Below are 27,317 nucleotides of genomic sequence, written 5' to 3'. Positions count from 1 at the left end.
TCTTTAAAGCACTGTTTCTTCAAACCTGGCTAAAGGTTAGACTCAACTGGGGAATTGTTAAAAAACACACTGATGCCAGAATATGCCACCAAACCAAAATGTATCAGAATCTCTGTGGAAAGAGGCACAGGGCATCATGTATTTTTTTTTTAAGTTTTTTTTTTTTCTCAAATTCAAATTATAATTACTTGACTAGAGAATAATTCCTCACTATATTTGAACTTTTCTTAGAGTTTATGAATAATATCGGATGACTCGACTCTACTCCCCAGATAGATTCAATTGGTCTGGAGTGGAGATTAGTCATTTTAAGCTTCACACACTTCTCAGGTGATTGTAATGTGTAGCCAAGGTTAAGAACACTGATCTAAAGAGAATTTATGGGTTCTTATAATAAAGACAAAATGGCTACTATAAATTCAAAGTAATTTTTTCTCGATCAGAAATAAAAAATTACTCATTTACTAAATTCTGATCTTTTAAAGTAGCTAGTCAAATTACTTAACTATGGTTTCATGCACTATCAAAGCAGATTTCTACACTAGTTTTTCCTTGTTCTTGCCTGTGATTGGTCTCATATTAAATTTAATAATTTAAATTGGTCTCAATTTAAATTATTAAAATTGAAATAATTTTCCTTCCTAAAAAAAAAAAAATCAAGTCTTAGATATACAAATGTCATCCTTTATGGGAAGAAATGTTTTTTAAAGTGATTTTTGTTTAAGTAAGCATAAGCCAGTCTTACATGAAAAAACATTATTCTTCCCTTCAATACCTGTATGCTTTCGAGTTAATTATTTTAACAGACTGGCAAGATAACAAAGAAATAGATGAGGTTGTAGTTTCTGCTCATCCTCAATAATGAAATCAATCAAGTAAAGACTTCTGTCATGGAATAACTACAGTCTACATATATTTGAATATTACAATTTCTACAAAATTACCCAAGAAAAGGATGTGACTGGTGTCATACATACACAAGAAGAACACCAACTGGGATTCTCATAGCTGTACCTTTCTATTCCCCCTTCCTTCAAGTGCTTATTTTAAAACATTTGAATTATCTGAAGCCAGCTGTTGATGGACTCTTGAAGATAATACATGCAATTGATATATACTATGATGTGACAAATACAAATCAGGTTAAGAAGTCTATTATTTTACTTCATTTATTGTGAGGTCAAAGCCTGGTCGTATGTCACAAAAGCTGACATGTTTAAAGTGTGAAAACTACTTTGGGTCAACTCTAAGAAAGATAACCTCCACTATATATAACTGATAGATAAATTAAGGAAATAGTCAAGAGTACCTACCTTGAGAAATATCCTCTATTGCTCTTCGGATACCTCTATCAAAAGCCCTAGCATCAGCAGGACTTTGAAACGTAAGACCAAACTTCTTGTCATCAATCTTCCAGTGGTGAAATGTTGGAGTGACCTTATTATAAATGAGGTCTTTTTTAAGCATACATTCCAAAACCACCTAACAGAGGCCAAATATCAAAAATTAGTATACATATCAAATACATCTAATGTAGCTCTTAAATACAAACTGAGGTGATAAAAAGCTATTACTTTTTAATGAATAATTTTAATAAACATTTAAAATAAATTAATAAAGTGGTCTACTTCACAAAGTTACTCAATAAAGATGGAATTTTAAAAACATGCACATTATAAATGGAATGCTTATTATACTCCCATTTTAAAGAATACACACATATATACACTCCCATTGCATACAAAATTTCCAGAAGAATATATCAGAAAGTACTTCCAAGAAAGAGCCAGGGTGGTGGCAGTAACAGAAATTTAACTTTTTAAAGTCATTTTTGGCTGGGTGCAGTGGCTCACACCTGTAATCCCAGCACTTTGGAGGCCAAGGCATGCAGATCACTTGTTACAACCATTTTGCAGCAGCAACAACAAAAACAATTCACGATTAAGTTCTAGAATTCAAGGAGAAGTAAATGTTGGTGTCATAAATTACTGCAACATTTTTAATATATTCATAAACAGTGGGAAAAGCAGTATTTTGTAAAACAATGTTAAATTGGGATTGCTTAAAAGGGGAGGACATAAAAACAGTTTGATTCTAGTTTGAAATATATAATAGCACTAAATTAACTTTTAATACATGAAAACATTACTGAATTAGCCCCTCTTCTATTTTCCCAAATTAGTATTTTCAACTATTAACTCTCAGATAAATCTTGTCTTCAAAAGGCATCTATTGTTTAAAGCCTCCCAAAACTCACAGAAAAAGTACTTTCAAAAATAAGCTTTAAGTACTATTCAAAATAGCAAAGACACAGAATCAATCTAGGTGTCCATCAATGGTGGATCAAATAAAGAAAATGTGGCACAGACACACTTACAAAACACAGACCATGGGATACTAAACAGCCATAAAGAATGAAATCATGTCCTTTGTAGCAACATGGATATAGCTGGAGGCCATTATCCTAAGCAAATTAATGCAATAACAGAAAACCAAACACAATGTGTTCTTAATTATAAGTGGGAGCTAACGACATATACTCACAGACACAAAAAAGGCAATAACAGACACTGGGAACTACTAGAGAAGAGAGAGAAGGAGGGAGGTAAGAGCTGAAAACCTACTGAGTACTTGGGTGGCAAAATCTGTCATACCCCAAACCTCAGCATTATGCAATATACCCAGGTAACAAAACCTGCACATGTATCGCTTGAATCTTAAATAAAAGATGAAATTATAAATAAAACAATAAATAAAAATCAGCCTTAAAATGCACTGAGGAAATGAAAAGGCTAATCAACTAGCTCTTTGATTCACATAAATACCTATGTAGAAATGTGTTCCACTTAAAAGTCATGAAAATATTGAGTTTAAACATCATACCCACCAGTATAAAAACATACTAACTATAAACTAGATCTCAACTTGTTTACTTCTCTCTATAAAATATGAGAAAATACTGTTGGTATTATATATTTAATGTAGCATAAAACTGATTATCCTTTAGGGAGAAACTGCTATAGTAGTTGTTAAAATGAATTTAGGAAGAGGCAGTGGAATTGGTAAAAGGTAATCTATTGTCACAATTGCCCAACATCTTTGTAGATAATTTTTAGGAAATGCCTCCTAGAACAGTCTATTGCTCATTTACGTAATTCTCACAGGTTCCATATGCAAGGTACAATATTTTCTTATTTATCTAAGCAACATATTAGAAAGTTGTTTTGCTTTTGACTTTAAGCAGCATTTTAAAAAATGTACTTTCTTCACATTAAAGACAATGTATAGTACACCTTGACTAGGTAATAGAGACGGATACCAACTGTTTACCTGAAACTTAAAAAAAAAAAAAAAAGGAAAAGAAAAACAAAGAAAAAACATACCTCAGAACATGTTTACACATCATGTGATCAGAACTAAGTCTACATTCCTGAAAAGTAAAAATAATTTTAAAGGCTAGAGGATTCTTAAAATTACTGAATTCTGCTGCCTATTTTCACTGTCCCTCCTCAGAATACTAAGTTCTGACTTTAGCCCAATGTGGTTTTCACTGTATTAATTCTGTATCTTAGATAACAGGAATATTAATATCAATAGTCATACGGGAGGCAGAGTTCAATGCTTACCATATATGAGATTGGCATAATTAGCAAAGAAACTGTAGAAAACAGCAATTACATCTTTGACAAGAGATTATAAACAGACAATCCATTATTTACTTTGAAGGAGATATGAGGTAAAGGGATACATTATTCTTGGCCAACAGGAAGTTAGACCTATTAATTACCAATGGCAATTAATGTCTTGTCTTCTTACAAGACATGGCACAAAAGGAAATAAATAATTCTAAGTCTTGTTAAGACTATCCTAAAGGCCACTGCCAGAAGCTACTAAAAACATAATCTTAAAAATATTCAGTCTACAGTTTTTAAACTTGAAACACATCCCTAATTCTAATTAAAAGGTGAATAAACTTCTTGCTAGGATTAATTAGTTGTGGGTAAATTCTTCAGGCCCCCACCGTATTAACAAAGGACATTCATAAACTAGATAGTAAAGATAAATTTAAAAGTCAACCAGTGGACTCACCCTCTTTTCCACTCAAAAGATAGTTTATATTAACAAATAGGAAAGACATCAAAAGTGTAGACAGCTACCGTAAAGTACATATTAAATGTAGGACTGAATCAACAAGAATAACTATAAACAATATGTTGCCAAAATAATGTTACATGAATAATAATGTGGCTGGCTGACAAAGAACAAATTAGAGTAATATTTTACTATTAGTACTAGAACTTTTTGAACTTTTGATCATCTACAAATGCAATGGGATTAGAAATAAAGACATTAAACAAAAAATACATATATATATATATATATATATATATATAGTAAAATTTTAAACTAGAAAAAGCCACAACAAATTCAAAAGCACTTACATGTTTATACTGACTGCATGAAGAAAAATTCAGACATTTACAAACAAACAGATCTGACCAGGTTTGAGTACAATATAATTGCTGCAAATAGACTGGCTACAGCCAGCTTTAGAAAAGTGACTATAAAAATAAAGGAAGAAAACACAATTATGTAGGTGTACTTGGTAGCTCAACTTTGCATTCCACCACAGATCTAAGAAAATCTAAGTTGCTTAAGACATACAAGTTTAAATTATTTACTAGCAAGGTAAATACTTTTGGAACCACAGATATTTTCAGAAGATCTTGAAGTCTTTCAATCCAGTGGTAACAAAAACAACTTTTAAAATTTATTTTTATTTTTTATTCTTTCGTCTGTTAACATTAAACAGACGTTAATTATGAAAAAACAGATAAACAGGTGAACTCTGGACTTTAAGAAAACTGAAACTGTCGTTGACATAAATTTATCAAAATCTGATACAGATGAAGGGAGAGGGAAGACAAATGGTTTCCTTATACTGCACCAGGATAAGAGACAGTGGAAGAAGAAAAGTGATTAATGAAAATAAATTTTCATATACGTGAAAAATGTTCAAAGTAATGACTAAGCTATGAAAAATAGAATAGGTCAGGAACATGACACATACACTTCCCAAGGAAGAAGAAAAGTGTTACTACTGCGTAAGAGAAATTCAGTGTAGTAATTAGTTAAGCTTGTGGGCTTTATAGTCAAGACCTGCTGGGTCCCATCCAGTCTCTACCATTCACAATCCAGCTGACTTTTGAGAATTAGATAATACATAAGGCATTCAAAATACTGCCGATACGTAGTAAATCTTCAATAAATCTTAGCGGTGATGATGATGCTGGTGACCAGATGATGCCACTACCCCACAATAGGTTACTTGCTATGCGAGGATGGGAGATGATTACTTATGAAAAGAGGTGATTTTTGAGTATGGAGATAGGTGTTTGAGTGACAGATACAAGTATTAAGCACTTCAAAGAATTTATGTGAACAAATTCTGAAGAGTTTAAGTGAAAGGATTTTAAAGGCTAAAAAAATGCTTCAATCTCCAATTATTTTCCTTCATCTGAAAAAGGTTCCAGGGTCAGAATTTAAGGGGGAAAAATGGAGAGAAACTGTGGTTACTAAATAACTACAACTTCTGAAGACGTATTCCAAGCTATTTTGGGAAATATAGAGCAGAGCTCCCATCGTAAAATAACTGTGTTGCTAACCAGAAGCATCTAAAATAGACCAAGCCAAAAATGGGCATAAATGTATTTTTGTTTCACTAATAACAACTAATAATTTGGTAGAAGAAAGTACAATTAAGTATATACTTTTAAACTACTATGTACTTTATTATAGTTGCTACCTTACAAGTAGATAATTACATGTTCACAAATAGTGTTATCCAAGAAGTAGTCGCTTGGTAACCAGACAAAAACATTTTGACTAGTAACTTTCTGAAATACCTTTGAATCCAACGGAAAATAATTTTGGTTTTAAAATAATAATTTCGAATTCAAATTAAATTACTTGATAACCAAAGTCAATAACTGATATCTCAAATAGTTGCCGCTTTGAATTTTAAGTTTCTGAATGATATAAAAACTGGTACCCTTTATGAAATATATTATGACATTCTACATAGAATTATGTTATCAAATACATGTTTTCAGAATTGTCTATTAACATAAATTTGTGTTTTGAAGAATAAGACATTAAGTTAAGAGGGGAAATCTGTTTGTTCTGACTACAGTGAGAATTTAGAAATTGAAAAGAAAAAAAAAAAAAGTAACAGAAGCAGCAATGGCAGTGATTCTCACACAACAGTAGTTTAGTTACCTTCAGCTACCCCAGAAGGAAGGAAAGGAGGGAGAAAAAAAAAAGAATAAGGGAGGAAAGAAGGAAGGAAAACAGTATCATATTTTCAAATAATATCACATTATTTTAATGCATATTATTTTCGTACAATTAAATAGTTCATATAAAAAACAGCAAGTTAGAAAAGGCATCAAATATTTGACAGCCATACATACACATTTTACTTTCACTCAAAAAAGATAGTAACTGAAACACCAATAACTACAGTTTCCATACGTAAATAAACCCACACTCCTACCTAGTTCCTACTGAAATAAGTGAGGTGAGAAAGTATACACGTACATGTACACATAATAAAAATTAGAGAAACAACAAATGGAATAAAATTTAACTGGAGGCTCACATGACTACAAGGATATGAAAAAGTGTGCAGCTGGAAATTAACTTGACATCATAATATTGGGAAGGTAGTGGATACTGACAGTAATAAGCAAAATGGACTCTTAGGTTAAAAGGTATAATGAATAAAGTTCACTTAGTAGAAATATAATCCATAAATTTTTCTTTTGCAAAAATAAAAGAGCATAAGAAAAACTTGGCCAATATACAATCACAGTAAGATATCTAAATAAATGTCTCAATAATTGACAGAAGAAATAGACACAAAATTAGTAAAGATAAAGCATATTTGAATATCAACATTAAAATGTTTGACCTACGGGAGACACACAGAAACCTGTATAAAATACCTGAAAAATATATTTTTCTAAAATATGTGGAACACTTAGGTAAATTAATCATTTACCCACAATATAACATATATCTTGACAAATATAATTGTTATCACATAGACTATACTGTCTCAACATAATGCAATTCAATTTAAAATTAAGTTTAAAATACCTATTTTTTTTTTTTGGAGACAGAGTTTCGCTCTTTTTACCCAGGCTGGAGTGCAATGGCGCGATCTCGGCTCACCGCAACCTCCGCCTCCTGGGTTCAAGCAATTCTCCTGCCTCAGCCTCCTGAGTAGCTGGGACTACAGGCACACGCCACCATGCCCAGCTAATGTTTTGTAGTTTTAGTAGAGACGGGGTTTCACCATGTTGACCAGGATGGTCTCTATCTCTTGACCTCGTGATCCACCCGCCTCAGCCTCCCGAAGTGCTGGGATTACAGGCATGAGCCACCGCGCCCGGCTAAAATACCTATTTTTTTTTTTTTTAAATTATATCTACTTCTAAATGACAAGTGAATCAAAGAAACTGGCATGAGAATTAGAAAACCCTTAGAACCAAAAGAAAAGAAAATTAACTCCATATAAAAATTTGTGTAGTGGAACAAGCCAAAACAAGAAGCCAAAAAGGAAATTTGTAGTTTAAAAAGCTTAGACTGAAAATAAAAATCTGAAAATAAACTCAATGCCCAATTTAGAATGTTAAAAATGAATATAATAAATCCAAAGAAAGTATTAAGAAATAAAGGTAAGAATATAAATTTACTGAAAAAATATCCTACAGAAGGGAAGAACTCCTTTTCCCCTACTTGCTTGCTTGTTTAGAATAAGATAATATGCATTCCAGTTTTAGTCAATGCATTATCATCATTTATCCTAATTTAATTGGGTAAGGGGAACTCCTTCAGGCTGACTTGTGTCTTTTCAACAAGATTTCACCCTTTGTTTGAGTACAACTTTATATCTGGCACATGATATTCAGGGCCAGGATGAATAATGTGAATTTAATCATGGGGAAACATTTGACAAATCCAAATTGAGAAATATCCTATAAAATCACTGGCCAGTATTCTTTAAATATGTCTATGTCATTAAAGACTGAGGAACTGCTCCATTTTACAGAAGACTAAAGACCTATGGCAGTTAAATGCTACATAATCTTGTATTGAAGAAACAAAACTGTCATAAGAACATTACATGGACAGTTGTAAAAACTGAAATAGGGACTGTAGATTAAAGTACTGTATTTATGTTAATTTCCTAAATATGATAAATATACTATAATTTTGTAAGAGAAATATCCTTGTTCTTAGGAAAAATACACTGAACAATTAGAGTAAAAAAGCAGGCTGTAATGCAACTTACATCCCATAGTTCAGGAAAAAAAGTGTGTGTGTGTGTGTGTGTGTGTGTGTGTGTGTGTGTGTGTGTTGGGAGAGGAAGAAACTGATACATTCAATGGGGCAAATGTTAAAAATGGGTAAATTTAGGTAAAAGGCATACAAGAGGTCTTGAGAGTACTCTTGCCAAAAGTTGATCCTTTGCAAAGACCAGTGAAATGGACAAGAAAAAACCAAAAGTACAAGTAAACTATGTTAGGACGAAAAAGAAAGACAAAACTAAAAGTAAAGATTTAAAATTTAATAAAGACCACAATGGAAAGTTTTATGGCCCCGAATACGAAAACTTAAGTGAAACAAGCCAATTTCTTAAAAAACTATAACTTACATACTGACCGAAAAATAAAACAGAAAACCATTAGAGACCTATGACTATTAAAGAAACTGAATGACTAGAAAGCAAGGATGAAATGGGATGAGGGAATCGGAGGTGAGATACACTGGATTCTACCAGCACCACCTGGAAATATATCAAGTACTAGTGGTCAAAGAACAAGAATGTCACCGTATCTTACATTGTAGGGGAATTCTACCAGCAAAAGAGGAGGGCACTATCAAAACTGACTCCTAATTAGGAATTAATATGGCTCTGACTCCCAGGTAGGCACACTAAAAAACAATAAAAAACAAAACAATGGGGCACAGTTTTCTTGACCTAGTTCTTTCCCAGGTCCCCACAGCCTGCTAGATTTCTAAACAGCCAGAATAAAACTAAATAAGCTTAGGCAATTCTCTTTTACCTCAATGGATCTCTGTAATTTGGAGATGTGCTCATATAGTGTTGATGAAATAAATCTCAATGATCTCAGGTGTTAACAGTTATGAACCTTATGAACCAACTGATATAGCAATATCCTACTATAACACAGAAATAATTTAGAAACAGAAAAATATCCAAAACCACGATAGTTGGAGATATTCAACCTTTGAAAGTTAACCAAAAAAGGATGTATAAATTTGAATAATTTAATAAATAATGTTAAATTTTGCAAAGCCAAAAGTTTATACTACAGTGAACTGAAGTATTTTCAAAAGTCTGAACTTTACAAAGGATAAAAAACCTCAAATCAATAATTGAAGTTCCTACCCCAAGAGACTAAAAAAAGGAGCAAAATAAACCCAAAACAAGCAAAAAAGATGACAACAAAAATCAATAAAATTGAAAACAGAAGAAAAGTCAATGAAACAAAAACTACTTTTCAAAAAAATCAATAAAACATGCATCTCTAGCAGGACTGACAAAAGAGCAAAGCTACAAATCACCAATTACAGGAATAAAATGGGATATTGCTAAAGTTCCTGCAGCCTTTAAAAAAATAACTAAGCTACTAAGAACAACTTTATGCTCATAAGTTAGACAGCTTAAAAAAAGTCCAATTATTTAAAAACTGCAAATTATAAAAATTCAACCAAGATGAAATAGATAACCTGAATAGTCCTGCAACAATTAAAGAAACTGAATTTGTAATTTAAAATCTTTTGACGAGGTATTTATACTGAGATAGTTTCAATGAAAAATTCTACCACCTAAAAACGAACTAACACCAATTTTACAATCTCTTCCAGAAAACAGAATAAGGAGTAATCCCCAACTTATTTTAATGACGCCAGTATTACCTAGACATCTACATTAGACACAAACAGGACCAAAAACTCCCCACAATCAACAGACTATTATCTCTCATGAACTTAAATGCAAAATTCTTCAACAAAGTATTAGTAAATCAAGTCCAGCAACATATTAAAAATTACACACCAAGACCAAGTGGGATTTATTGCAGAAACGAGGCTGGTTCAACATTTAAAAATCTATCAATATAATCTATCGTATCAACAGGTTAATAGTGTGATCAATTGGCCAGGCGCAGTGGCTCATGCCTGTAATCACAGCACTTTGGGAGCTAATGCAGGTGCATCATGAGGTCAGGAGTTTGAGACCAGCCTGACCAAGATGGTGAAACCCTGTCTCTACTAAAAATACAACAATCAGCCAGGTGTAGTGGCAGGCACCTGTAATCCCCGCTACTCAGGAGGCTGAGGTAGGAGAATAGCTTGAACCTGGGAGGCAGAGGCTGCAGTGAGCCAAGATCACACCACTGCAGTCTAGCCTGGGTGACAGATCGAGACTCTGTCTCAAAAAACAAACAAAAAAAGTCATAAATTGATACAGAAAAAAATATTTAACATACTCCGATACCTAGTCATGATGAAAAATTATCACCAAATTAGCAAGAGTAGAATTATCTCAATTTGATAAAAAATACCTATAAGAAAACCCAGCCAACAACATACTAAAGGGTGAAAGAGTGTATGTGTTTTGGTTAATATCCGAAACAAGGCAAGGATGTACTCTATTACCACTGTATTCCATATAGAATTGCAAGTTCCAGCAATAGCAATGAGAAAAGAAAAGGCACACAGATTGAAGAGGAAGACATAAAATCCTTCCTATTTGTAGATGACATGATGTTAACATTTAAAAAGTCCAGGGAATTTACATAAAGAATTAAAAATGTCTATGTAACAGGATACAAAAATCAACATATGAAAATTAATAGTACGTCTACATACATACAATGCACATGCAGTAACTAAAATTAAAAACAAAACAGCACTTACAATTGCTCCAAACAAAACATATAGGTATAGAATTAACAAAACATATAGTATCTGTGTGCTGAAAAAAAAATCACAAAATATTAAGGAAAGGATTCAAAGACCTAGAGACATAGCATATTTATGAATCAGAAGATTCATCACAGTAAAGACGTCCATTCTCCCCAGGCAGATACATAGGTTTAATACAAGTCCTATCAAAATCTCAGTAAGGTTTTTTTGTAGACACAGATGACAATATTCTAAAATTTATATGGAAGGGCACAGACCCAGAGTAACTAAAACAATGTTGAAAAAGAGTAAAATGGGAGGAATCATTCTACTCTGTTAAGGCTTCTTATATAGCTACAATAATATAGTGTATGGTACCAGTGGAGGGATGGACAAATACAGAAACGGAACTTACTGAAGAACACAAATATGTTTACCTGATTTTTAATGAGAGTACAAAAGTAATTCAAGGGAGGAATCCAGACAATCTTTTCCACAACGGTACAAGAAAAATTGGACATTCATAGGAAAAAAAATATAAGTTAACTTATACAAAAGTTAACTTAAAACGGACCATGGACTTAAATGTAAAATGTATAAGTATTATACAAAACTTTTAGAAAAAAATCACAGGATAAATCTTCATAACCTACGGCCAGGGCAAGAGTTCTTCGACTTGGTACCAAAGCATGATACATGAAAGGAAAGCTTGATAGATTAGGACTTATCAAAATTTAAAACTTTGCTCTGCAAAAGGCCACATTCAGAGGATGAAAAGACAGGCTACAGACTGGGAGAGAACATTTTCAAACCATGTATTCCAACATAGGACTAGTACCTAGAATACATAAAGAATACTCCAAACTCAACAGTTAAAAAGCAAGGTTGGATGCAGTGGCTCCGGCCTGTAATCTCAGCACTTTGGGAGGCCAAGGTGGGCAGATCAGTTGAGGTCATAGGTTCAAGACCAGCCTGGCCAACATGGTGAAACCCCATTCTACTAAAAATACAAAAATTAGCCAAGTGTAATGACACACGCCTGTGGTCCCAGCTACTTGGGAGGCTGATGCAGGAGAATCACTTGAACCTGGGAGGCAGAGGTTGCAGCCAGCTGAGATCGTACCACTGCACTCCAGCCTGGGTGACACAGGGAGACTCCGTCTTGGGGAGCGGTGGGGGGGGAACCCTCAATAGTAAAAAGGCAAACAATCCAATAAGAAAATGGACAAAAAGATTGACATTAACCAAAGAAGGTACAAATAATCAAATGAGAAGATGACCATTCACTATCAGAAAAATGCAAATTAAAACCACAATAAGTTACAATCACTACACATCTCTCAAAATGAGTAAAACAAAAAATAGTGACTACTTGAAATGCTAGTGAAGATGCTTACGAAACGGATTGCCCATAAACCGTTGGTGGCAATATAGCATGATAAACCACTCTGGAAAAAATTTCAGGCATTTCTTAACAAAACTAAATATGCAACTACCATACAACCCAGCAACTACATACCTGTCATTTATGCCAGAAACATTTACATTCACAGAAAAAACACATACGTGAATGTTCACAGCAACCTTATATTTAGTTCCAAACTGGAAACAGCCTAGATGTCCTTCAATAAGTCATATACATACATGTCACAGACTACTACTCAACAATAAAAGGAACAAACTCTAGAGATACTCATTAACCTGGATGAACTCTCAGAGAATGATGATGAAAGAAAAAAGGTCAATCCTGAAAGGTTACACACTTATGATTACAGTTTTGTAACATTTTTTGAAAGACAAAATTATAGAAATAATTGAGAGAACAGAACAGTGGTTGCCTGACAAAGAGGGAAATGGATGTGGTGATAAAAGTAACAGAAAGAAGAGATTCTTGTGGTTGTTAAGCTGTTCTGCATTTAGTATGCAATAGTGAACATGTGATTAAAACTGTACAGACTTAAACACACACAAAAATGAATATAAGTAACCAAGGAAATCTGAGAGATTGTATCAACAAAAATATCCTGGTTGTAATATGACAATATAGTTTTGCAAAATGTTGCCACTGGGTAAACCAGGTAGAGTGTACACAGCATTTTATTATTTCTTACAACAACAATTAATAATCTACAATTAGTTCAACAAAAATTTCAATTTAAAAAAATCGGTGAGGCATTTGCAAAACCAGATTTCATAAAAATTAGTACCAAATTCTAGTCCGGTCAGGGTGGAGAACATAAGAACCCTTCCTTATTATGATAAAGGACATCTCAAGACACCAGCTGATATCATAGTTATCTGTGCAACGTTAGAAATTCCTTTAGGGCCGGGCGTGGTGGCTCACGCCTGTAATCCCAGCACTTTGGGAGGCCGAGATGGGTGGATCACAAGGTCAAGAGATCGAGGCCATCCCGGTCAACATGGTGAAACCCCGTCTCTACTAAAAATACAAAAAATTAGCTGGGCATGGTGGTGCATGCCTGTAATCCCAGCTACTCAGGAGGCTGAGGCAGGAGAATTGCCTGAATCCAGGAGGTGGAGGTTGCGGTGAGCCAAGATCGCGCCATTGCACTCCAGCCTGGGTAACAAGAGCAAAACTCCGTCTCAAAAAAAAAAAAAAAAAGGAGAAATTCCTTTAAATTCGCAAAAAAATAAAGAGATGTTATATCACCAATACTGTCTAACATTATTCTAGAAACTACATGAAGAGCTTCAAAAAATACCAAAAATGATTTTTAAAAGATATGAATATGAAAAAACATAAATTGTCTAGAGTTCTGAAAGAATAAGCAAATATGTACCCCTTCCAACAAAAGTTAAACAAGTCTAATGAGGAAAACTAGCACTAGCAGATACTAAACTTTATATTAAAGTTACAATAATTTAAAGAGTGTACATGCATATCATAGAATACTACTCAACTAACAACAGACAAGCTAGTAGAATGGAATAGGAAGTACTGTGGACTGAAGGGATTGTGCTCCCCTCAAATTCATATGTTGAAGCCCTAATATCCATGGTGACTACAGGTGGAGATAGGGCCTGTAAGAAGTGATAACAGTTAAATGAGGTCATAAAGGTGGGGCCCTAATCTGATAGGGCTAGGGCTTTCATACCAGGAAGAAACACCAGAGCTCTTTCTCTAGGCCATGTGAGGATACCTTGAGAAAGTGACAGTCTGAAAGCTAGGAAGAAAGCCAACACCAGAAACAGAATATTGGCCACTACCTTGGACTTCCCACCCTCCAGACTGTGAGAAAATGAATTCTATTGTTTAAGCCACTCAGTCTATGTTATTTTGTTATGGAAGCCCAAGGAAACTAATGGAGGAAGTCAAGCACATAGAAGGCACTCAATGGTTGATTAAACAAAGGAATACTACAGTCAACCAATCAATTAAAAGCATGACATATTCAAATTATAATTTAGAATCTAATAAAACAAAAGTAGTATAGGAACATTTGGAAAGCTATTAGGTATAGTCAATAATTTGAAGTCAAAGTTTGGGCCTTAATTTAGCTATGATGGAGGCTATTACAGTTTAATGGCAATTGGAAGATAATGGAAAGGATGTGAAATATATTATGAAATATACCACAAATATAAAAGAGAACGATGAAGCCAAGATAATATTAATGAGGCTGACAGACCAAATCAACCAGTGAAGAGCAATAACTAGAGGATGGAATGATGTTAGTTTAAAATAACTTGTAAAGAGGAAATATATCAGATGCCAAATGCAGGGTTTGAAAGAAGAAAGAGGAAGTGTAATAATAAACAGTATGCTGAAGAAGGTGAAAATGTTAAGCTAAATGAGAAAATAAAGGCAACTAGTAAGGTATAATACTTTGGGACATTTTCTAAATCTTAATTTTTAGGAACCAGTTCCCACAAGGCTCCAGGGAAAGAGAACAGAAATGCTAATAGGCAGACTATTTTTCCCCCTCTTCACTAGCATTAAAGAATTAACTGTTACAAAACTACTGGGAGAACACTACAAAATTCATGGTTGTACAGAAAATAATTAATAGCATAATTTATTACCTTTTCAATGGGTTAATCCTGAAATGAACAGGTAATTCTGGACTGGTTATTATTACCATTTCTCTCAATTCCAATTCTTCACAGCAAAATTGGTTTGCCCAGGGTGCTTTAACCCAGTTTTCTTATTTTTCCACCTGTGACTGACCTATGACAGTAAAAATGAAACTACTGTCCCTGTCATTATTATTTTCTGAGCATTAGCAACATGTTTATCAACATTCTCTACTCCACATAATCCCTTAATATGCTATCTTTATAGTGCCATATTTATTAATGTAAATGGGGGAAGGGCATTTTCTTATGCATGGTATTTCTGATGAACTACAAGTAACTCAGCAAGGCAATACCATAGAAATGATTATCTTTGAGAAAAAAGGCAGACAAAATAAAGGCAAAGGAGGAGAGGGCCAGATTATAAACATTTTCTACGTTGAGATAAGGAGATGAAACTGTCTCTAGGAAATTAGTGGGAAATCCTAAAGAGTATTAGACCCAAGTTTTAGAAATTTAATTATGGTAAACAACAGAGAAGCTAGAAGGAGCTAGGTAAAACTGGGCAATTAAAAAAAAAATAGGAGGCTTATTTGGAGGAATGATATGAGAAGGGTAGATTAAAACAATGAAACAGAATCAAGAATAAAGAAGATCTGTTTGAATAGAGAGATAATTCCTAAGTTTTTAACTACTGATGCACATGTTGATAACATTCACCAAATCCAAAAAATTTCAAGATCTTATATACCTTAACATAAGAACACTAAAAGATGTTCTTTTAGTGCCAACATCTTATATACTTTAACATAAAACAAGATAAATTTATTCTACTTTAGGAATACTCAAGACTTGAAAATCTGAACATACAAACTAAAATATAAGACCTTATTCACAATATAAATAATCTTTACACCAATGTTACCTACCTTCTTGGTAAAGTCTTCCTTGGTCATTGTGTTTGCATACATTTTAACCAATCCCCCCCCTCACCAAAAAAACCTCCATATAATCCCTTTTCCTAATTGTTTTTTCCACTTAGCACTGTCTAGCATATCATTTTCCTGATTTACTTATTGTAATATTTATTTATCCTGCACTAGAACATATATTCCATTAAAAACTGAGATTTCTATTTTCATTCACTTACATATTCCCAGTGCCTAGAAACAATGCTTAACACACATTAGCCACTCAAAAATATTTGTATGAATGAAAAACTCACCTTAAAAAAAAAACAGTAATACTATTTTTTTTTTTTTTTTTTGAGACGGAGTTTCACTCTTGTTACCTAGGCTGGAGTGCAAAGGCACAATCTCGGCTTACTGTAACCTTTGTCTCCAGGATTCAAACAATTCTCCTGCCTCAGCTTCCTGAGTAGCTGCGATTACAGGCATCCGCCACCACTCTCAGCTAATTTTTTTTTAGTAGAGATGGGGTTTCACCATGTTGGCCAGGCTGGTCTCCAACTCCTGCCCTCAGGTGATCCACCTACCTAGGCCTCACAAAGTGCTGGGATTACAGGCGTGATCCTGTATTTAATAAGAGTATTAAAATCAAATACTGTAGGATTCAGTGAAGTTCTTTTAGTGCCAAGTAAGTTAAAAAAAAAACTTAGCAACATATTGTCTACTGAAATACAAATGAAAGGGTTGTTTGAGATCAAAAAGATTTAGATTAGATTTTAAAAGAAAACAGTACAAAAAATACTGAAGTCTGAGGAAATCTAGTTAAATAAGGAAAAAATTGGAAGACACAATGTAATAGAGAAGATACGAAACTGAAGAGCAGCAGGAGGGGGAATAAAAAAGAAATGACAGGAAATTATAAAATTCCTCAAGTGGAACAGTTCCGGGTAACAACCAGATCCAGGAAAGTGGCCTGCTGAAATGAAGACCAGAAGGTCAAGACTACAAAGAAAAGAAGCCAGGAAAGATGATGAAGCTCAGATGCAGAAAATCTGGTGTTCGGAAGAAATTGCTAAGATCAGTAGATGAAAAGGAAAGCTAATAGATGCTGATCTGAATTCTACAGTCAACAATGGAATTTTTATATCTGGGTGATAAAGTAATAACTTGTAAGGGTAATAAGGAACAATAAGAATATTCCACTATCTCTACTCCGACTCCAGTTCTTTTCCTAACTGTGGTATTACGGTGAATAGGAGAACTAGTATCTTTCAAAAAACAAAACTGCTAGGAAGGCTGAATCCTAAAGAAAAGTTAGTTAAGGCAATTGGTTTTTAGTGCAGGACTGAAGTTTCACAAAGGAGTAATTCAGAGGCACAGTGGAAAAGCTTAGCAGGAGATTCTTGTTCTGTAGTTCCATCAAGTTCAACTCAAGACAGAAAGTTATTTCCCTGGTCTTTTAAGATTTCCCCATGATAGAAGGGGTGAGTAACATTTTGAATAAAGCTGCTGCTATATTACAACCACTTTATTTTCTTCCTAGAAAAGAAATATTCTAATTTTGTTTTAGGCTATAGTAATTGGAAAGAAACCTTATTTTTAAAACAGTCTCTTTTAAAACAATAGAACCACTACCTTAAAGGCACTTCAATTTCTATAAACAATTTAATCTACAACCTAATTGCTTACTAATCCTGAAAACAATTCCTTAATCTCTTTGGCAGCTTCTTAAACTGGAAATATTTCTAGCTTTTCCTTTCTCCAATTTGATATTACCTTTGTGACTCTAAATTTATAATGGTAACTGTCTTATAACCTTGCTTTTTCTTAACCCCACATCTTAAGTAATTCAGGCACTTTAAAAGACTCCTATCATTCTACTCAGCCTATTCTTTTGTCATATCTTAGCCTATAATATGGTTTAAATAGCACAGCTTTAGCAAACTTTAATAATATTAGCAAATTTATAATATTTTATTATCTATTATAATAAACTAAAGAAAAGCCACTTCAGGTGGGGCACTGTGGCTCACACCTATAACCCCAGCACTTTGGGACGTCAAGGCAGGTGGATCACCTGAGGGCAAGAGAACAAGACCATCCTGGCTGACATGGTGAAACCCCATATCTACTAAAAATACAAAAATTAGCTGGGAGTGGTAGCATGCACCTGTAGTCCCAGCTACCCGGGAAGCAGAAGCAGGAGAACCGCTTGAACCTGAGAGGCAGAGGTTGCAGTGAGCCGAGATCTATTTAATTCAAAAATTTAAAGAATCTTAAGTTGTATTGTAATTCAGTATTTTTAATTTACATGTCACATATAATATATGAGCTAAAAATGGTCAAATAACATAACCTATACAAAGGGTAAACATTTTGATAAAATATTTCTAAGACAGAGTATCCTATTTACAGAGAAGAACCATTATAGCAAATAAAAACTAAATAGGCAATGTAGAACTCTATCATGTACACAAATGAACAGTTAAATTTTAGTTAACAATTTAAGTTATATGTGATCCAAGGTAATATTAACTTGTATTAAATAATTAAAGGAAAAAATCAAGGCTGTAAAGATTTAGAAGAAAACGGAGGCTACAGTTCACACACATCAAGTAAGACTTTTTTTTTTGGGACAGAGTTTTGCTCTGTTGCCCAAGCTGGAGTGCAGTGGTGTGATCTCAGCTCACTGCAATCTCCCACCTTTCGGGTTCAAGCTCAAGTGATTCTCCTGCTTCACCCTCCCAAGTAGCTGGGACTACACGCATGTGCTACCACGCCCATCTAATTTTTTTGTTTTTGTTTTATATTTTTAGTAGAGATAGGGTTTCACTGTGTTAGCCAGGATGGTTTCGATCTCCTGACCTTGTGATCCACTTGCCTTGGGCTCCCAAAGAGTTGAGATTATAGGCATGAGCTATCACGCTCGGCCAAGACTTTTTCAGAATCTGTGCTTGACAATGATCATCCCTTCCCCAAGTGTGTGAGAGAAAGGTCGTACTTTCATTTTCTTAGGTGACAACACCAACCCCGGGTGTATCTTTCAAATTCTTTCTTTTCTCAGTCATCCATTTAAGCATGAATGCCAATTATGCAAAGCAGTGCTTTCCAACCCTTTTCTCCTCAGACACCTATAGAAAAATAACTTAAGGCAACCAGTCTGGAGGCTCCAGACACTCAGGGCACACAAGTTGGAAAGCTCCAATTTAAGAGTATCAAAGGATAATCCAGGAAATAAACTCCACCTTTTGCAGGCATCATAAAGATGCTTTATAGGCAAGCATAATAGGATCACTGAATAAGCGAATGAAAGAATAAATACAGACCCAATTACACAAAATGTTATCTACTTGAACAAGTCCCAGGCAGCCTGCTCTTTATTTGTGCCCCGTCTTAAAAAAAAAGAAAGTATATAACCTTTTAGGAATTGTAACAAGGCTTAATTTTAGTACGGGTAATTGTAAATCAAAGGCTAGAAAACTCTTCTGTTAAAGTGGTTCTCTCCTAACTGATAAGGGCCATCTTCTTCACTACTGTTACCAGTATTCCAACTTATCGGCACTCATTAAAATATTGTACTTGTTAGCCAGGAGAGTGGTCATATACTCCTCTTCTTATTTATTCTTTCTTCAAGGGCATGAATTTACACATGGGATATGAGGGACAAGAATCTCACTTCTAGAATTCACCTAAGGTAGAGGATTCTAACATGTGATCCACAGGCAAAATGATTCAGAAGAGTTTTCAGCAACTATCTTTCAGATAACCATTACCTGAAAACTACTACTAAAGTGCACTGCTTATTCACTGAGAAAGCTTTTAAAGGAAAGCTACCATTAACCTGTGAGATACCCTGTAGACTTACAGACTCGGTAATCACAGTACTTCTTTAAAATAAAAATCAAGAAACTAGAACTCAGAAAAAATGGGTTAAAATAAAACCAATCAATAAAAAATACCTATAGAAATGAACATTAGTGATCTCAAAAATGCAGTGATAATGAAACCTAATGTACATATATGTCAATTCTATTACTGGACTTTTCAGAAGTAGTCATGAACAGAGTATATTACCCAGCAGAGGGTACAAATTAACCTTCGTTCAATATCACTGTCTCATTTGTCTTTAGATTTCAAAAGACTTTGTTATTTTCAATTTACAGCCATGAGTTATTGCATCTACCTTTGATCACACAAGTCCCCATAACCTAGAAAGCTATACTATAGCTAATCCCTCTAAGAAATATGGCAACTTTCTGACTAAAAGCAATCTTTCCTTTATGCCTACACTGAGAGATGTTTCTTATCCATGTTTCACAAGTAACAAGCTTCCTCAAAGAAAAATGGTTACGTGAAACAACAGGTGTTCTGATTCCTGGTCATTATTTCTAGCAAAATAATCCATTTCCTTTTTAGTCTATCAATATTCTATAACCCAGGACTTGGGTAAGTGCTCTTGATTTTTAAGCTCTGTCATAGGGAATAAAAGTTTGTGTTCTTTCTGAATCTCAGGTTTATTTTCATTAGCTTTATGTTAAAGACACACTATGAACAATCACTCAGTCCATCAATCTGAGCAGGCTCATAACGTTATGCAGATTTGATCCCTTATTATCCTAAACTGTCCATCTCTATTATATCCAATATTCCATTTGACTGATTTTTTCTATTTCACATCTAGGTCATCTTTTCCTTGTTCTTATTTTTTGAGCAAGCATTTTTCTCTCTTACTCAACATTTTACTTTCTATTACTCTTGTGTTCTTAAGGAAAACTTTAACTAGAAAAAATGCCTTAGATTTTCACCATTTCACTCAGTTTCTAAAATAGACAATTTCTCCAACATAACATTCCCCAGTTACCATTAGCTCTGACCAGAAGCATTCTACCATCATAGGTGCTTTCATAGATTCCGCCAGGCTTAAAAAAGCATTAGCATATGCCAGATCCCATTTTATCCAAGGCCAGACTACCTTTAAATATTTAACTTTTTAAAGACGACATATTAAATGTATTATATTTTACTTCTGACTTCAACTGGGGTTCCCTAATCAAGCATATTCTGGCTGAAATACATTATACAATGTACAGCATGGGTGAATCATAAACTCATGAAACATTAGAGTAGAAAGACTTTCAAGATGATTTAGGATAACTCTCCCCTTAACTGGAGAATAAATTGGGGAACTGAAAGTTAAGCAACTTTCTGAATTACTACAATGATTCAGTGGTAAAAACTATGAAGAAGCCAAGCTCCCAAACTAAAAGTAAGTTGTATTCAGAGTGTTCATGCATGGAAGAATTACCTGGAGCCCAAAACCTATCTCCAACAGAAATAACAAAGATGATAAATAAACAGATCCACAAATATATATTTAAAGGGAATTCTTGCTACCTTCAAGGCTCTATTTGGGCACTTTACTTTTATTTTACTTCTAAGTGTATGCTCTTCTTTCTCTTGATACAGAAATGACACTAACATTACTCAGCTTTTCAGATGTAATCAGTTGTTTCTGGCCCACAAATGAAACAAAGAAAGTGAAAGAGCTTTCCATGCTAATTAAAAGAGAGCAAATAACATTATCGAAATTTAAACCGAAACGTTAAAATGTATACATGTAAGAAAGCAAACATCTGCATAGAAGAAAATAGTGTTAAAAATTAGGTTGGCCACCAGGTAATCTTATAAGCCTAGAAAATACGTGAATTAATAAGGGAATCATCTTGGCTATGTTTGAATAAAAATTTGTGAATACTGAAATATAAATTTCATATAATTCTTATGTTACATAAAATTATTATTAATTTTTTTCCAACCATGTAAAAATATAAAAACCACCTCAAAACCTAAAATGCAATTAAAAAAAAAAATATATATATATATATATAAACCATTATTAGCTCACAGACCATATAAAAACAAGTGGTGGGCTTGCCTTTGGCCTGTGGATTACATTTTGCCAATTTCTGGTCTAGGAAATAGCAGAAAAAAGGGAAGACAGGATGTAACTGCTTTAATAACTAGGGGACTATTTATTAATGCTCCTGCATTAAACCTAAATGGAAAAGTAGCAACACCACCCCCCCACATGTATGCATCAATATCAGTCTCGGCTTGAAAAAAAAAGGTGTATTTCACTGTCTTTAGCACAGAGACAGCTCTAGAAACATAATCATTGATTCATAGGTGAAAAATAATCTCATAAATAATGTATACTAATTATAATTTTAAACAGATAATTCACTTTGTAGAAGTATTCTAAAATTAGAGTATTAGATACATTATTCATTACCATTTTGTCCCTGAGTCGCTCTCCACGGATAAAAAAGTCAGCACAGCCATTCTCTTCCTGATGAGGGACTTTGAAGACAGTGACGCTGCTTAGTCCACTCCCTCCAAGCGGTAACCATCCACCACTTGAGTCATCTCGGGTCATCACCACAGCTCGCACTCGTGCATAACTATTACTAAAATAGATGCAAAGATCAGGAATTAGCTTTTCCATAAACAAAAAACAGCCAAGCCATCAGTTTTGTATGAGAAACCAAAGACCACATTAGTAAATACATGGTAACTAAGGTGTTTACTACTTCCATGAAAGTCCACAGAAAGTAATCTACTTGAAAGACGTCAAAAACCGCAAACATACTTTAAGGGTTATCCTTTATTTTGAAGACTAATCTCATTATAAAAGACTACAGAACTATTACTTCAATTCATCATTTCAGTAGTTCCAGCACATCTGATTGCCATGGAACAGCTGTGAAGGGTCCCAGAGACAAATACTGTCAAACTACACAAGCTACCATAAAACTTATCTATATATGCCCATTTGCTGCAATATTATAACCAGGACAAACTGCTCTATATCAGCACATTTAACTGTAGCAACTACAAGTTCCTAACAGTTCCAGAATATATTATAAATAAAATGCTGAAACAAACATGCTTAGTTTAGATGCTACATTTTTATTTTCTTCTACCAACTTGGAATCTCAATCACTTATACAAATCATACAAAGAAAAGTATTCTGCTTAAGTTACTTAAGTCTGTAGAAACTTTAAGAAATAAATTTCTGTTATTAGCTAACCAGTTTATAATATTTTTCTATAGCAGTCCAAATAGAATAAGACACATATATAATCAACAAGATAATCAAAATACCATTTTCATCACTCCAAAAACCCTCATGCCAAACACAGAGATTTTGCCAGTTTAAGGGCCTTCAAATAAGTGGAATCAGACAGAATTACTATTTGTACCCTTTTTGTCTGACTTCTTTCTCTCATTTTTTTTTTTTGGGGGGTGTATCAGAAGTTTCATTTTTTTTTTTAACTAAGTAGTCCTCTAATTGAATAAATATATCACAATTTATTCTTTCTTACATGGATAGGCATTTGGATTTTTCTAGTTGTTGCCAATTATGAATGTACATGTCTTTTTGTAGACATTTTTTCATATCTCAAATAATTACCTAGGAGTGGAATTAATGGGTCACAGAATAGGTACATGTTTACATATACAAAATACTATCTTCCAAAGTAGTTGCATTGTTACACATTCCCATCAATGGTGTTTGGTGTTTTCAATCTTAACTTTACTCATTTTATCGAGTATATGTAGGAATTCCACTGTGTTTTAAATTTCTAGTTCCGTAAAGACTCACAATGTTGAGCATCTTTCACGTGATTTTTGGCCATTTGTTTATCTTAAGTCTTTGAACATTTTTTATTACAATGTCTATATTACAGTTTTTATAAGTCTTTAAAAATATTTCTGGACACAAGCATTTTCTTTAGATAATATACTTTTAAAGTTGCACTGGGTTGTGGTTAAAAGTGAGAATTCTAGAGTCAAACTTCCACAAGTTGGACCTTGGCTTAGAAACTTACTATCTGTATGACCTTGAGAAAGTTACTAAACGTCTGTCCCCCAATCTCATCTATGAAATAACAGCACTCACTTACAATAAACGTAAACCACACCTGACACATAACAAACACTATGAGTATTACTTTTTATTATCATTATGACAACAAAGCACTGAAAACTGAAGACACTGCCATCCTGGTAATTCAAAGTCATATAGGATATGGCAAATAATTGAATTTTCATGAACAACCGTAATTATCTATTATTGGAGTCAAAATAATTCTTTATATAGAAACTCTAAAAGATTTTGGCTTTATAATTTACTCTTTTGTAAAAGCTTTTTATTATTTAGTTATTCATAGGTTCTGATTCTTATCTGGACCCCATTCTTGCCAATCTTCAATGCAGAGAAATAGTCATAGGATGTGTGGGTACATAAAGTCTGGGTTGATGTAGATATTAAATAGTGCTGAGATGGGCTAAAGCAAGCTTCCCCACTATAAACAAACACAGTATGCATCTTAAGAGGCAATGAGAGCAGACTATATAATAACCATATTTGTGGGCTAGCATCCATTCTAAAGCAAATTAAGAGAATCTTATAAGATGTTCCTTCTTCATTAAAAATTGAAACTGTAACTCAATTTCTAATCTCTGATCATATTTGAATAGTAATTTCAAATATATCCTTTCACACAAAGCAGGAGAATTAAACTACCAACTTTGTATATTTTGTGCTGCTTTAACAGAATATCACACTGGGTAACTGATAAAGAGAAATTTATTTCTCACAGTTCCAGAGGCTTGGAAGTCCAGAGGCTGGGAAGTCTAAGATCAAGGCACTAGTAGGTTCATTGTCTGGAAAGAGGTTAGTCTCCACCTCCAAGATGGTGCACCTTGAATGCTGTGACCTCTGGAGGGGAGGAATGCTATGTCCTTACATGGCAGATGGTGGACAGGCAAAAAGGGATGGGCACCCTCAGTTCTTCTGTTAGGATATTAATCCCTTCTTACTTTCATGATGGTAGATGCTAAACACCTCCAAAGGCTACACCTCCTAACACTGCTGCACTGCAGTTGAAGTTTCAACATGAATTTGTAGAGACAAAAACATTAAATCCATAGCAACTGCTAACGTAGAAATCCAGGTGAGAGGCAATATTGAATTGAACTAGGGTGATAACAATGGACAGGAAGAAGAATCGAGAGATTAGGGTATATTTTGGAGGCGGAGCCAAGAGGACCTGCTGATGAGATTGTAACTACAAAACGAGTGTTCCAAATCTAAAATTCTTAATAGCATCCATGAGATTCACTTCCTAAAATTTTCAGCTGGTATTTCAATAAAGTCAAAAGCAAAAGAAGGCGACCAAACATGAAGACAAATTTTGCCTCAGTTGTACTGAACCATGTAGTTTTGTTTGAAATGATAGTACTAATATTACATATGAACCAGAATAACTCTAAAGTTATACTTTATTGCACTTTGTGGGTAAATGTATATTATGGCAGCATTTTCAAATTTACATATTGGCAAAATATTTCTTAACAATCAAATTATGAGTATAGTTGCAGAAATTTTTTAAGCCCTAGTAGTTTTAACTATCTGAAATGCAAAATGTCCTTCACCTATAATAACCTGCCTTTTTAGTTTCTTTTCTCCTTTACAGAACTATCTTGCTTTAAGATTAGCAAGCCTGTTATATACCCCATCCAACTGTTAGACAAGTAGAAGGCTCAAGCAAGACAGTTTGGAGATCTGAGATTTTATCATGTTTTCTCCTTGTTTTATGTGTCCATTAGAAGGAAAAACCAAGCTTAAAACAGTTAAAAGAGTTTGATAGTCAAGCTGTTTAGAGAACACAAAGACTCTAATCATACATTGGGACATTTCCCAGAAGACAGAATATGTACACAGTTTTGATACTGATTCCCATTCTTCCCATTTCCTGGTCAAAACTGAAAGTTCCCAACTCTTCCTTTTCTCTCTATCAAGAAGCAAATAGTGAGCATAATATTGTAGCCTAGACTCATACATGCTAATGAATGAAATTTTTTGTTTTTTTTAACTCATCAGCTAACACATGTAAGAGTCTAGAGTACAATATTACACAAGTTTTTGTAATATTTTTACAAGCTTATAATACTTATATTAACCAGACGTCCAATTATGAGATAAAATAATTGTCCATGATGTTCACAAATTAAAATTCTATCTATCCCCTATCCCTCTTACTGTTATCAGTTAATACGTTAAACATAATATGTATTCAGCTTAATAAAAGGAAAACAAAGTTACCAAGCATTGTAGCACAATACTGGCTTCTATGAAATTCTAATTAATTTTACATTGGTTTCATTTTTTAAATACAATCATGTGTTACATAATAATGTTTCCGTCAACAACGGACCCCACATACAACAGTCCCATAAAATTACAATACGATATCTTTATTATATCTTTCCAATGTTTAGATATGTTTAGATACACAAATACTTACCATTGTGCTAAAACTGCCTAAAATTTTCAGAACACTAACATGCTATACAGCAAGCCTGTCCAACCTGTGGCCCAGGATGGCTTTGAATGTGACCCAAAACAAATTCCTAAATTTCTTAAAACATTATGAAATTTTTAAAAAATCTCATCAACTATCATTAGCATTAGTGTATTTTCCCATCTAGGTTTGTGCAGATACACTCCACAATGTTCTCACAATGATGAAATAACCCGACAATGTAATTCTTAGAACGTATACCTATTGCAAAAACACCTGACTGTTTTACTTAGCATACTTTTATTCTCCTGGAAGCACAATAATTTTATGATCTACTTGACAGAAGATGCTGTAACTCCACTTAACTGGCACTCAAATAATTAATGAGCAAGGAAATGTTATTTCTATTAATCTAAAATTCATAGAACCTATAAATCTTTAGCAAAGCAACTTTGCCCTTTATACCAAAGATTAATTTTGTGAACCTCCTGGAAAGAATTATGGATCCCCAAAACTGTAACCAAATGTTCTTTGCCACATAGGTATTTTCTTCAGGTGAGACAGTATATAGCTTTAATCACAACAGCATCCATGATCATCCTGGCCCACCAATTAGGAACCACTGCTATACAAACAAAATGACAAGTAGTACAGCTGTGGCTCTTCCTCATTATCAGTTTACTAAATTTGGATACACTTCTGTTAGTCTGCTGGCCCTTTATATTGTTTTGGATGACAGTTCTAAATCTTAATAGTTCTAAAATAAATTCTGTATTTTGTCTTTCTCCTCTCTATATACCTTCGTTTTCTATCATAATACATACCCAAGTGATACCTTGATATTAGCCCAGTAAGACCTATTTGGATTTCTGATCTCCATGCCAAATTACAATACAATACTAAATTTATGGTAATTTGCCAACAGCAGCAACAGGAAACTAATACAAAGGAGGGAACACCTTCTTGAAGATACAGTAATATATATACAGGAGAAAAAGGTAA

The 27,317-nt window shown here is 33.8% G+C and overlaps 1 protein-coding gene across 3 annotated transcripts in view; it reads right to left on the bottom strand.

Moving 5' to 3' along the window:
- Positions 1-27,317, bottom strand: part of SPRED1 (sprouty related EVH1 domain containing 1) — a 114,881-nt gene that overhangs the window by 33,622 nt on the left and 53,942 nt on the right. For 2 of the 3 annotated variants that reach the window (XM_017530903.1, XM_017530904.2), the window contains exons 2-3: positions 22,237-22,411; positions 1,314-1,482 (exon numbers count right to left, since the gene is read on the bottom strand). In XM_017530903.1, the coding sequence (XP_017386392.1) occupies positions 1,314-1,482; positions 22,237-22,411 (344 nt within the window). Of the gene's footprint in view, positions 1-1,313; positions 1,483-15,045; positions 15,066-22,236; positions 22,412-27,317 lie in introns of those variants that run through there. The other variant, XM_017530906.2, reaches the window with a different exon arrangement.

Source organism: Cebus imitator, unplaced genomic scaffold (assembly GCF_001604975.1).
Source record: "Cebus imitator isolate Cc_AM_T3 unplaced genomic scaffold, Cebus_imitator-1.0 Scaffold70, whole genome shotgun sequence".
Lineage (NCBI taxonomy): Eukaryota > Metazoa > Chordata > Mammalia > Primates > Cebidae > Cebus > Cebus imitator.
This window is presented reverse-complemented; position numbering and strand designations above follow the sequence as displayed.